Below are 14,140 nucleotides of genomic sequence, written 5' to 3' on the forward strand. Positions count from 1 at the left end.
ACAGAAGTAGGGAAGTGGATCATACTGGATGAATTTGTTTTGTTTTGTTTTGTTTTTTTAATTAGAAATTCTTTAGCTCTGTGAAACTAGCAATTCTCCTGAGCAGACTGGCCAGTTTTGATGTTTTCTTTTTACCTTGTTTGAGATCTTAGGCTTACTAAATTTTTATTCTTAAAGATTTAGGAGCCTCTGCATTTTGTAACTTAATTCCTGGGCCTGTAGAACCTCTTAAAATACAGTTTTCTGTTGGTCACTTGCATAATGATGACAATAATAATAATAAAATATTAATGGTTTCGTGCCAAACACTATGATATTAAATGCACCAAACCATTCGATTCTTAGACTGTTGTTTTTCTTATGGGAAACTTGAAGCATGAAGTCATAGAAGATCCCACTGGTAATACTGGCAAAGCTCTAATTGTATCCCAGTACTGCTGTTCTTTCCAATATTATTCTGCTGGTAGTGTTAAAATAGCTTAAACTGTCTTTTCTTTTGCATCTCATAATTCTGTGTGTTTAGCTTTTTACCCTTTTTAAAGGCTTTTGTGAGACAAAAAAAATAGGTCAGGAGATATTACTGAGCTACGTAAGTCTGATAGATGCACATTTGCCCTTGTTTAAATAGTTAAACCTGACTTGATGGATCCTTCCCCCTTATTTTCTTGTAACTGAGTTCTCTTTTTTCCACATTAAGTCATTCTTTATTTTAGAGTCCTATACAGTTTCTTTTATTCTTTCATGATTATTGCAAAGGTATCAATGAAGGCTACTGTGTTTAGAGTTGCTCATGAATTTCATACACTGTCATGACAAACCGGTACCATGGATGACTAGAGGAAATATACATTATAAAGGAGAAAAAGTATTTGGCATTCTTCAGAATTGACTCTTTGGGAGGCTTCAAATTTCAATGAAAGGAGCCTTTCAATTTCAATTGAAATAAATGTGAACTGCATTTTTTTGTTTATAGTTGTCTATTTTAACATTTTTCTGATTATAAAGTAATATGTATTTATAGTTAAGAATTTGCAGAAACAAACAAAAATTACCTAGATGTGACCATAATTAACGTTTTGACATATATCATAACTAGAGGTGGGGAGACAAGTTTTCTTGTGTGTTAAATGTGAGATGCCTGTTATATATACAAGTAGTAATTTGAGTCTGCTGTTGAGTACATGAGTATAAAGTTCAAGAGAGTTGCTGGGATTAGACCAAATATACTCATGAGAATGTACAGTAAGTCCATATGTGATCCTGTCCTTGCTTTGGGTCTGAATGAGGTGACCTAGGAAATGTGTGCAAAGAAGAAGAGGGATCTGAGGACTAAGCCCTGGGCTCTCCTGTGTTTAGAGATTTGCAAAAGGAGGATAATCCATCAAAGAAAATTGACAAGTCCCTGCCAGTAAGGTGGGAAATCAGGACTGTGGTATCCTGGAAACCAAGTGAAAGGCTTTCAGGTAGAGAATGATCAACCTGTTGAATGCTGCTGAGATGCTGTATTAGAAGACTGAAAATTTGACAGTTAGCAGTGGTTTCCATGGAATGGAGGAGTAAAGGCCTGGTTTTAGTGGGCTCAAGTGAAATTGGGAAGAGAGGAAAGTGAAGACAGTGTATGTAAATGGCTCTTTGGGAGTTCTACTATTAAGGCAAGTAGAGAATCTTATTATAGATGGAAGGGTATTGGGAGAAGAGTCATTACAGTATGTTTTGTGTGATAATGGGAATGCTGTGTATTCATATTTTTTTTCTTGGTGAGACTGCAGAAATTTGTCAATTTTGCAGGTCTCAGAGCATCAGCTTGTGGTTCAATTTATCAGTTCTACCAAAAACAAATGCAGAATTTTATTATGTGAGTGGTTTTCTTGGTAGAAATACAGATTTCATCAGATTTTGTAAGGTTCTAGTGGTTTGTTAGTTCAATAGGTCATTTCTTTAGAAGATACCCTTAATTTTTAAAAGAAGCTATTTGAATTGGTATCATTGTCAGTATAAAATATTAAACCATATGTATAACATTGCTCCTAAATAAGGAATCTTATTATATTTCTTTACCTTCCCACTTCCTAGTTTTGTCAAAATAATATAAAATGTTAAAGGTTGATTTTTCTCTTTATCAAATATTTTTTCTATTTGGAAAATCTTCAAAAAATTTAAGACTCACAACCAAATTATCAACAATTTAGACTTAACCTAATTTTAATATTTTTTATTTACTATTTAAATATCTTTTATGTTCTTAATCAGAGTAATACATTTTTGGTTTAAAAAATATAGAAAGATGTATCATGAAGCTACCCTATCTGTTGTACCCCCCCACCCTACCCCTAATTCTGTTTCATAGATAATATTCATCTTTACTTATTTATGCTATTTAATTTTTATGGTAGTTATCTCTCTGTCTCTAAGATGTTTATACCTCAGTTTATTTATGAACCTAAGATATTGTCTGTTGACTGCCTTTTTACCATGGATCTTAATTTTGTTGTTTCTACTATAAGTATATTTATAATCCGTTGTTTCATTTCTGTTCTTGGTCACTTCTGCAGCACCACATTTTGTTTTATTTCTTAATTTGATCTCACTAATCTAAGGAAGTATCTTTTGACTCAGTGTTATAAGTCATACAGAAATACTAGCTTTCCTTAAAGTTCTCTCTGATTACATCTCCCAGCCTGTCAATTTTACTTTCATTTTGTCAAGATTAATAATATCTCTATCCCATTTTATAACTGTATTAAGTCTTCCATTATTTGTCTGTTCTGAAAGTTGAAAACCATTTAACGGTGTCTATTATACCTGTGTCGATATTGGGCCTGGGAAAGCTAAGTAGTATGTTATTACCCTTCTTTAACTAGAGTTTCAGTGTTGCCTTATGCTACTCAAAAAACCTTTCTAGCATCAAATTCAAATAATAGCTAACAATTATTGAGCACTCATTATATGTCAGGCACTGTTCTAAAAACATTATGTATATTTATTTCATTTGATCCTCCCAATAGAAAGTATTATTCTTGTCCCTACCTTACCAAAAGGTAAAGGAAACGTCAGAGAGATGTAAAGTAAGTTGCTCAGCTGGCAGGGTGTGTCATCAAATATAAAATGCTATTCTGTGCCGTCCACTCTAGTGATCTTTAGAGCAGCTAGGCACTATGTTTATGTGGTTCTGATAGAGTCTTTCAGTTTTAGGTGTGCTTTCTGATAAAACACTCTATGCCTTTCCTTTTTTTTTTTTTTTTTTTTTTTTTTTTTTTTTTTTTTACTCTATGCCTTTCTAATCTACAGTTCCTGATTTGGGGATCTTAGGATGTACTTAGAAAGTGGTGTAGGAATGAAGGGTGCCCTTGGGGAAGGCTGAATGAATTTGGGAATTTCACTGTTCTGGGGAATTTGGGGGAATTTTCACTCTTTGCTTTTTTCCCCTTTGAGTTTCTAGTAGGAACCCTGAGTTAACTGGAGGTAATAACTACCACACCTCCTTTTCTACCCAGCAGTTGCTCATCTTAGAAAACCTACAGTTAGCATAATATTTAATGGTGAAATATCAAAAACTTACCTTATAACAGAATAAGGTAAGGATGCTGGCTCTCAGCAGTGTCTCTATTTAGTCATTGCAATAAGGGAAGAAAAAGAAATAAGTGTAAAGATGAGAAAGAAGTAAAGCTCTGTTTGCAGATGATATGATTATGTACATAGAGAATCCTAAGGAATCTGCAAAGCAACTGTAAAAGGTGCTTAATAAGTGAATTAAGTAACATTGCAGAATTCAAGGTTAATACTTAAAAACTTGATTTTATGTTTACATAGTAGCAGCAGAAAGCCAGGAAATGAAGTTTAGCAAGCAAGTTCATTTATAGTGACTACAAAAAACATAAACTAGTTAGGAATAAATTTAACAAAAGATACGCAAGACCTCTTTACTAAAAACACCAGAATAACATTGAAAGAAGATCTAAGTAAATGAGATTTGCCATGTTTGTTCATGAGAAGACTCATTTTAGATTTTGGTTCTCCCCAAATTGGTACATAGATTCACTGCAATCCTAATAAAAATTCTGCTGACTTTTACAGCTCGGTAAGAAAACAGCCCAGTAAACATGAGTGGAAAAATTGAACAGATATTTCACAAAAGAAGAAACACAAATGGCCAATAAGCACATAAAAACGGTGCTCGACATCAGTGGGCATCAGGAAATGCAAATTAAAACCACAGTGAGATACCACTGTACGTTTATTAGGGTAGCTAAGATTTAAAAGACTGACAATACCACGGATTGCTGAGACTGGAGCAATCAGACTTCTTATGCTGGTAGCAGTCTAAAATGATACAGTTGCTTTGGAGAACTGTTCAGCAATTTCTGAAAAGTTAAACATAAACCTACCATTTCACTCAAGTCTTCTATCCCTAGGTATTTATTTACCCAAGAGAAATGAAGTATATGTCCATATCGATTTTCACAGAAGCTTTATTACAGTAATCCCAAACTGGAAACTATGCAGTTGTATCCATCTTTGTTAGAATAGTCCATCAATAGTTAAGTGGCTACTCGAATAGTGGTATAGCCCTATGATGAAATATTATTCAGCAATGGAGAAGTATCTGATGTATGCAGTATGATTGCCGTTAAGCTGAATGAAAGAATCCTGAAGCCAGAGGACATAATGTGTAATTCCATTTCTATAAAAATCATAGAAAATGCCTGCTAATCTGCAGTGACATTAAGCAGATCATTGGTTACCTGGAGCTAGGGGGACAGGGAAGGAGGAGGCCTTAAAGGGACATGTGGAATTTTAAGTGATGAAATTTCTGTGTCTTTTTTTTTTTTTTTTTTTAATTTCTGTATCTTGATCTTGGTGGTAGTTTCAGGCACATATACAAGTGTCAAAACTCATTGAATTATATACTTTAAATAGTGCAGTTCTATGTAAATCATCCCTTAATGTTGATACAGAAAGTAGTGGCTGACGAGTGCCTGATAAAAAAAATATGTATTCAGTAAATTAGCTTTATTGCTGTGGGCCAAGTCTAGTTGCCAGTTCATATTTTCATAACATGAACTAATTCGATTGAGATATAACAATCCTATTAAGGATCAAGTAGCTGCCAAATACATTAAGCAAATGAAAGACTTCTTTGTTTCTTAAATTCTTTTCAGTACGAAGGTATAATAGTGGAATCCGTTATTCTTGTTTGGGTTCTGGAGCTCTAGTTTCCTACATTCCTTCTTTTTTTTTTCTTCCTTTGTTCCCCTCCAAGCTATCTTAAATGTACTATCCAGAATCATCAAAGTTGGGTTTGTTGACTTGGAAAGTAAAAAACCTTCTGTTTCTGACCTCGTAGTTGGTGAGTCTGTAAATAAAGTCTTCAAACTTCTCTGACCATTCAGATTTCTCTCCTCTGTGTATAACTTAATCCCTTTATCATTTCAGATAGGGAATCAGGCCAAGTAAATATAATAAAAGATGCATGATTAAATGCATGTGAGGAAATAATAAGTGGAAAAAAGTCCAGATCTCCATGTATGGAAGCAGGGAATGAACCATGAGGTGCAAAAATTGTAGTGACTTGCTCACCTTCTCTATTCCCCACTTCTCATTTTTATGAGAAGATGAAGATCTCATTTTTATGAAGATGTGTGGCATCTTCAGTCACATAGTTTTGACATCGATTTCCAGGTCGTTTTCCCATATGTCCTTATAAAAAAGTCCTTTAAAAACAATGTTCTTGTTTTTGTTGCTTCTGTAAGGTCTTCTACTTAATTCAAGTTTTCTGTTTTCATTTAGCTTTTTAAAATCCATACATTTATCTACCTTATCTAGCCATACTTCAGAGTTTTTTCATAAGAGGAATATATTAGGAAATGTAGGGGCAGCTGGGTGGCTCAGTGAGCTACATGTCAGCCTTCGGCTCAGGTCATGATCACAGGGTCCTGGAATTGAGCCCCACATCAGGTTTCCTGCTCAGCAGAGTCTGCTTCTCCTTCTCCCTCTGCCACTTCCTCTGCTTGTGCTCTTTCTGTTAAATAAATGAATAAAATCTTTAATAAATGATAATCAGATATGATGTTTAAACAAGTATGATATTTATGACTTGCAAAAACTTAGGGGCACCATAGTGGCTCAGTGGTTGAGCATCTGTCTTTGGCTCAGGATGTGATGGGGGGTCCTAGGATGGAGTCTCACATTAGTCTCCCCCACAGGGAGTCTGTTCCTCCCTCTGCCTGGGTCTCCGCCTCTCTCTTTGTCTCTCATGAATAAATAAATAAAATATTTTTTTAAAAATCTGCGAAAACTTAAAGAAAATAGCAAATCTTGGTCACCAAGTTATTCTTCCTGGCAGGTGAGTCAGGTCTGAGAATGTAGGGAAGAACATAGACCTAAATTATTATCTCTGATTTAAATTGCCACAGACTTTTTGATGTTAAGGTTCTTTCAAATTGGGATTGGTAACAGGAAAAGTCCTTCTTTTTAAAAAGACATTTTCCTGTGGGCATCGCTACCTTATATTAAAAACAAACTTAAAAAAACTTAAAAAAAATAAAAACAAACTTATGTGTATATTTATGCATTTATATAAATACATGTAAGGGCTCTGAAAGGAAAAGACCAAGGACTAAAGGTGTACACACACAATACTGTTGAGGCTTTTGCATCCTCTTGAACAGTAGAAGGTAAGGCTACCTAATATCAGAAGAACACTCAAACTCTGGTATCTTGGGTAAATTGTAACAGAAACTAGCTCAAGGGAGCTTGAAGCTTAGGAGGGAGCCAAGAAGGATGATGTGCGAAGAGGAGTTTTCCTGTCTTCTGAGCCATTAAAGACTGACCTGAAACTGAGTGAGGCAAAGCTGATTGACAGGGTGATGGAGTTGGTGATGGACAGAAGCAATAAGGAGGAAAAGGTAGAAATTCCAAATGGCTGCTAGAGAGAAAGGGAAGGCAGTTCTAAGGAATTCTTCCAGGCTTCAGATGGAGAACATTGCTTTTATATAAAGGCCAATTCAGTTGCCCATTGTGCTTTATCAGATGTCCAACTTATGCCCAACCATATATATAGACATACATGCATGCACACCCCCCCAGGGGCCCTGGGCTAACAGAACTTGGTCTGATAATTGGAAATAATTGTTCTCATTAATTGAATATTATGGTCAAATGAGAATTGACCAGGAAGTAGTTTTTGTTAGAAGACTTACTGTAAACAAATACCTTTAGGAATGTTCACATTCCTGTGTAAGTTGATTATAATGATATTTGTCATCTCCTTTGCCCCAAGGCATCATTTTCACTTTGAACATCTCTAGGTTATGTTCTTGAATGTAGGGACTATCTTTTTATTAGTGTTTTCATGGCACTAAATCTGTTGGGTAGCTTAAGAATACTTGTAAAAGGACATTCATCGTTGTTCAGTGAAGATAAAGGATGTTTGGATGATGGTTTTTTTCTTTTAAGTGATTTCTTGGTCTTAGATTGTTTTGTGTGCCCTTATACATTGATAATTTAAAAAAAAAAGTTCTGTGAGACTTGAGGGAAACGAAATTCCATTTTTTGTATGTGTGAGATTTAATCCTCATACAGTTACTTTCTGAAGTTTTGTTTTGAAGCATTGTACTTAGCCCATGATCGGATACTGGATACTCACTTTAGGTTTTTAAAAGTTTTTCTTTTAAAGGAAATTATCCTTGAAGTTATGAAAATGTGATAGAGCCGTAGCATCTTATTTTCCTTAACATTTTGAAAGCAAAAACATCAAATGGTAACTGTATTAAAACAAATTGTACATGTTGAACAGAGAGCAGAAGTTATTTCCAAATTGAAGTACAGGAAGCTTTAAAATGCTTGTTCATCCTTTATCAGCATTACTGAATGAATCAGCAAGTTGCAAAGGTCAGCAAACCTTTATTTTGAATTACAACAACAGCATGTATTTCCAAGAATATGGCAAAATTCAGGTATAACATAGGAATCTAAATCTGATGTTAATAAATTAACAGAATTTTAGATGTGGAAGGTTCCTTGTGTGGTAGTGTTGCCTTTTAGGTTTGAGAAATGTTAGAAGATCACTAACAGATGTTAGACGGCTCTGTGCCATTCCTTAATCATTATGTTATTGGGTAAAAAGGGATTACTGACCTCTTAGATCGCTTTCCGAATTAGGAAAATTGATTTTCAGATTAACTTCCTGTAGCACCCCATACTGATGAGGCCAAGGTCATGGCATCGTTCTTCATGCAAGTCTGTTGTATTGGCTGTGTTTATAATTGCCAAGTCTTGTTCTTCTTTGGCCAGTTGTCCTATAGATCTGTTTCTAGCTCCCAGAGGTGGGCTCCCTTTTGCTGCTCCTGATTCTTGGAAAAGCTATCCAAGGACTTTTCTCTGAGTGCTTGGCTTAGGGGCACTGCTCCTATATATGCTAGAATAACTGATTGCACAGTGTTTGGGAGACCATGTAGATGATCCAGGTTTTGTATTTGTAGTAAGTATGTGAATTCATTCATTCAAAAGCAAGTTCCTACATTGAGTCAGGTACGGTTATGTCATGTGATTGAGTTATGGCAGTAAACAAGTCAAGGGAGAGTTTGACATTTAAGCTAAGATCTGAAAGGTGAGGGGTTAGCCGGCTGAGGATTAGGAGGAGTGCAGGTGGCAGGCACAGCATGTTCAGACGCCCTGAGGTTGAAAGGAACTGGTTCTTCAGGATGGAAGGAAGGATGGTGAGGCTGGAGAATGGCAAGAGAGGGAGACAAAGGCTTGAGATGAGGCTGGATTAATTCAGGTCTGGAGGATAGGCTAAGGATTTAGAATTGATCTTAAGGAATTTGGAAGACACGTTAGGTGGCAAGGGAGAAATCACTTTGTTGTGGGAGAATCGAAGAGGATCTAGAGGGGCTTGGGGCGGATGAAGCTTTTGTTATTACTATCATTATTAAGAGCAGCTGGTATTTACTATTTGTTTGCTATAGGCCAGGCACTGTGCTAAACTCTACCCTCATTGTCCATGTAGACCTCACGACAATCCAGTGAGGAGATGGTGGTGTTATTCCCGTTTTACAGGTGAGGAAACCAAGACCTAGCAAGGTGAAGCAGCTAGCCGAAAGGTCATAAAGCTAGGAAATGGCAGAGCTGAGATTTGAACTTAGACAATGTGTGATTCTAGACTGTGTATTAGCCACCGGACTGTGTTTTCCATGCCTGAGATGATGGTCATTAGTGGTTCTTGAAATTGAGTGGATCACAACTAGAATTTTTTTTTTTAATAGAACAGAGTAGAAATGAGAGTACTTTGCACTAGCAAGGATAAAATATTGATATATGAAACTTAGTTTCACTTTTATTTAATATATTTGTACATGTGTGGGCTTATAAGCCATTACAAAAGGCTGAGCAGCATTTGTCTAGACAAGAGCCAGTGATGGCTTGGACCAGAACTGTGGCAGTGCAGATGGAGAGAAGTGGGTCTCAGTGTTTAGAGGCAGAGGGTAGCAGGTCTCAGTAAGAGATTGGCTACAGGGGCTAAAGAAGGTATCCAGATGCATCTCTGGGAGCAAGACCAGTCATGATATGCACATGCCTTTAAGTGAGACACTTTTTTTTTTTTTTAAGATTTTATTTATTTATTCATGAGAGACACACAGAGAGAGGCAGAGACATAGTCAGAGGAAGAAGCAGGTGTCCTACAGGGAGCCTAATTTGGGACTCGATCCCAGGACCCCAGGATCATGACCTGCGCCGAAGGGAGATGCTCAACCACTGAGCCACCCAGGTGTTCCAAGTGAGACACTTCTTAGAGGGGTCCTCTTCAGTGACTGTTTGTTGTACTACCTGGATCTCTGGCTTCTCTCAGCTGTAGCTGATGGGGCTTGAGGTTGGCATATCACCCAAGCTGTATCTCACAGCAAATCTGTAAGCTGGCTGTGAACTTATGAAGTGGACCTGTCACCCCGAACTGCCTAAACAGGAGGGTTGAGCCAAGAATATCCTTTGTGGAATTCGAGGTGCGTAGTAGCAGTTGAGGCCACAGGTGGGCTGACGGCAGCTCCAAAGTGAAGGTATGGGAACTGTTTGGGCTGTAGTTTCCTTGAGGATCCAGAGTACCTTTAGGTTGCAGTGTTAAAGAGTCCAGAATCCTCTTTTTGAAGTTCAGGCCCAGTTCATTTGCTTTTGGCTTCCTCAGAGGCCCATTTCCCTATTTTTGTGCACAGCCTTTTAGTAATACGTGGCTCCCCACAGTACTGCAGTGACTTTCTATTCTGTGTGTTCAGCAGATACTAACTGGAGACAAATATGGAGCAGTCAGGTGCTTGGTACAAATCCTCATTTTGACTGCGGCCAAGATATTTCTTACTGAGCCTCGGTTTGCTTCTCTGTGAGGTTGGGATGATATAAGAGCATCCATGACATAGGACTATGGTGGAGAGTATATAAGATGAGCTATGTCAGCACCTCAGGCCAGTGCCTGGTACAGAATGATAGTTTAATGGATGTTTGCTGTTAGTTGTTAGTGTCTTTGGGATAGTTTCTTGAGAGACTTAAACGTATTTATTAGCAAAGTCCAATGAGAAGAAGCTAGCATAAAGAGAGAAATTGGATGTAGGTGAGAAGAGAGTGTGAGAAGAGAGTGTTAAGAGAAGGTACTGGGTTCCAGAGAAGCAAGGATGGCATGAGGTTAGGAGCAGACATTAAGGATTGTTTTTAACGTGAGAGGGAACTGTGGAGGTGGTAGGGGGTAGTATTTTCTGAGATTGGATCCCAGTTATGGTTGTCTACTGGGAGAGACACTCATTGAGGAAAAAAGGAAGACTGTTGTCGAGAAGGGGGATATCAGGGTACACAAAAGTACTGGATAACAATGCTGAATCCTTGAAATCGCACACCACAATTTTATGGTGACACCAGCCTATAGGTTTTTATAGTTTTGCCTGCCTGTGTGGTGTTTGGCAGAATGACAAGATGTAAAAGTAAGATTAGTCAAGTTTTAAGGGTTTGCAAGGCAGATGCCAGAAAAGAATAAAGAGGCGGGGGACTTGGGTGCAGGGGCAGAGTATGGAAAGCTGTTGAGTCGAGCTTGGCTGGGGAAGGTACACAGTCTTAGAGACAGTGGAGGGCAGTGGTCTGTGTGCTATCACAACATACAGTGTACATGACCTCTCTGAATGACAGTTCTTCCTTACTATTCCTAACTTTAATTCCTTGTGTTGATAACTGAAATATTAAGACCAGTCACTAAGGGGAATTTACTACTCTTTCGAAAGGGCACCACCCAAAAGTCGAGTTAGTTCTAGGATCTAACTTTGAAGCTGCCATGATTTTATGTGGTGTGCTGAATCAGTAAATGATAGGTTGTGAGTCTTAACCTGGGGTAGAGTTTAACCACATAATGAGACATTTTATTTTCATTGACTACTTCTGAGGAACTTAACATTTTAGCTATATTGAGCACTTCAAAGATAAACACATAAGTAGGATAGAATTTATAGATGCATTTCATGTGTTTGTGACTAAAACCGCCCGTCTTTGAGGCAGAAGTCACCCGTGATCTGGGCCTGGTGTGCCTGAACTTTAGTAGTCCTCTTGTCTCCTTTCATTTTTGTTGGCATATAGAGAGTCTGGAAACAATAACGTTTATTCAGTCACTGAACTTTTGAGAACCTTCTTGTTTCAGGCAGTGACTTAGTTCAGAAGAACAAAAGTCAATGACGGGATTGATACCTGTGAGGAGTTTCTCAGCCTGGTCATCATGCCATAGTGGGGTATGCACACACAGCTTGGGGGGTGCTCACCACTGCCCATTGGGCTCTGGAAGAAAATACCAGAACTTAACTTCTAATCTCTTACTTTCAGTCTCTGTGTGTTTTATAATATGTAATATATAAGAATAGTAGTAGTACATGATTAAAAATATATAGACATACATATATTGTGGCTATCCTCTTTTGCTAGTAGTTGGTACATGCTCAAAAAATGGTGGGCAGTTATATGTCATAACTGAAAACGAATTCAAAATGTATTTTAAAATGCATATACGTTTTTGATAACTTATGTTTGAACATTTTGAGAAAACCAAGAGATTCTGTGTATGGTAAAGCATGTTCTTAATGGTGAAATAGTTGTACTTGTTGCCTCTGTTTTGTAGTGTAAAGTAAGACTTATTACATAAAAAGACTTGTTAAGATCTGGCTTGACAAATTTGAGGTTTTTTTTCTCATGCCATTTTCTTCTTTATGTTGGAGGAACTTTACCTTATGTACAGTGTGTCTCTTCTTATAAAGCACCAAAGCCTCCTACCAGCTGTCAAATGTTGGGGAAAGGGGTAGGGAAATGGTGGAATGCCATATGCTTGCTCCACTGTCAGGCCCATCCCAAGGGTCAGGGGAACTACGCACATAGGCCCATTAACGTCATAAAGCAACAGGATTGGGATGCCACCCAGAAATTTCCTGGACCTGGTCTGTTTGCTCATTGGAGGTGTTTTCTCAATGTGAAATGTCTCACTTTCAGAGAGCTCTGAAATCCTTGGTTCAAAAAGTTCTTCCCTCCCTCATCCTGAGATCCTTTTTCCTAAAATTAGAAAAACTAAAACTTGCTGTGAAGAACATATTTTAAACGAAATGATAAATGTGTCTTAGGTTCTCTAGAGGCTTTTGTTTTCATTTCGTTTTTGAGAGGAGTATTTTAAGTTATCTTTGACACTGTCATTTAAAAATACTTTTAACGATTATTTAAGTGCAATCTTACATGTATTTTTGCAGGATTGATGACGACTAGAAGCATGCTTTCACTGGACTTCCCGACACCATTTGTTATGCAGAATGTCTCTGAGTGAGAGCGCGGTTTTTGCCTATGAATCTTCGGTGCACAGCACCAATGTCTTGCTCAGCCTCAACGACCAGCGGAAGAAGGACGTGCTGTGCGACATCACTGTCCTCGTGGAGGGCCAGCGGTTCCGCGCCCACCGGTCTGTGCTGGCGGCATGTAGCAGTTACCTCCACTCGAGAATTGTAGGCCAGGCCGATGCAGAGCTTAACATTACTCTACCAGAAGAGGTGGGAAAGGGGTCCATGTTTCTGGAAGTCACCCTGATTTTAATTTAATTGAACCTAATTAAATCTCTTTATAGTTATAAAATTAAAAATAAAAATGTCCTTCTTGTCATATGGCTGAGGAGCCATTCCCTGATTCTGCAACTCATTGCTTTAACTTTTCTCATGGAAATTATGACATTTCACATGTAGAATTGTTAGTTTAGTTTTTTGAATTGTTAGTTTTGGATGTTAGTTATCAATACTTAGCAGTTGAATAACTTGACCCATTGTTATGTTACTTTTTTTTTTTTTTTTTTTTAGAGAGAGAGAGAAAGAGAGTGCACATACACGTAAGGGAGGGGCAGAGGGAGAGGGAGAAAGAGAATCTTAAGCAGGCTCCTTGTCCAGCATAGAGCCTGTGGCAGGGATTGATCTCACTACTCTGAGATCCCGACCTGAGCTGAAATCAAGCGTTGGTCGCCTAATGGAGTGAGCCACCCAGGCACCACCCCTCATCCTCTTTTTTTTTTTTTTTTTAAGATTTTATTATTTATTCATGAGAATACACAGAGAGGAGAGAGAGGCAGAGGCACAGGCGGAGGGAGAAGCAGGCTCCATGCAGGGAGCCCGATGCGGGACTCCATCTGGGGTCTCCAGGGTCACGCCCTGGGATGAAGGCAGGTGCTAAACCGCTGAGCCACCCGGGCTGCCCTCATCCTCTTTTTTTAATGTAGGCTCCACACCTAGTGTGGAGCCCAGTGTTGGGGTTTGAATTCACAACTGTGAGATCCAGACCTGGGCTGAGATCAAGAGTCAGATGCTTCACTGACTGAGCCACCCAGGCACCCTGTGTTATTTTTTGATAAAATGGCCAAAGCAAGGCACAGCCAGTAGATTATAGATATTGGAAAAGGTCATGCTCAGAGTGGCCACCCTATGTCATATTCTCTCCCTTTGGATCTTTTCCTGTGATGGGAAACTGAGTGGGTTTAGGGTTCTAGGGATCATCCATTTTTCTAAGACAAGGCCTCATGGAAAGTAGGTACTCCATAAGTGTCCTGTTCCTCCTTTCTTCTTTCTTGAGTTTGTTTCTATGCATTGGTAAACAAAAGATG

The 14,140-nt window shown here is 38.2% G+C and overlaps 1 protein-coding gene across 5 annotated transcripts in view; it reads left to right on the plus strand.

The window, feature by feature from the left end:
* Positions 1-14,140, plus strand: part of BACH1 (BTB domain and CNC homolog 1) — a 43,333-nt gene that overhangs the window by 10,439 nt on the left and 18,754 nt on the right. For 4 of the 5 annotated variants that reach the window (XM_025449704.3, XM_025449703.3, XM_035709414.2 and 1 more), the window contains one exon: positions 12,753-13,046. In XM_025449704.3, the coding sequence (XP_025305489.1) occupies positions 12,813-13,046 (234 nt within the window). In that variant the 5' untranslated portion in view covers positions 12,753-12,812. Of the gene's footprint in view, positions 1-11,665; positions 11,754-12,752; positions 13,047-14,140 lie in introns of all 5 variants that reach the window. The other variant, XM_049104527.1, reaches the window with a different exon arrangement.

The sequence above is a fragment of the Canis lupus genome, chromosome 31 (genome assembly GCF_003254725.2).
Source record: "Canis lupus dingo isolate Sandy chromosome 31, ASM325472v2, whole genome shotgun sequence".
In the NCBI taxonomy this organism is placed as follows: Eukaryota; Metazoa; Chordata; class Mammalia; order Carnivora; family Canidae; genus Canis; species Canis lupus.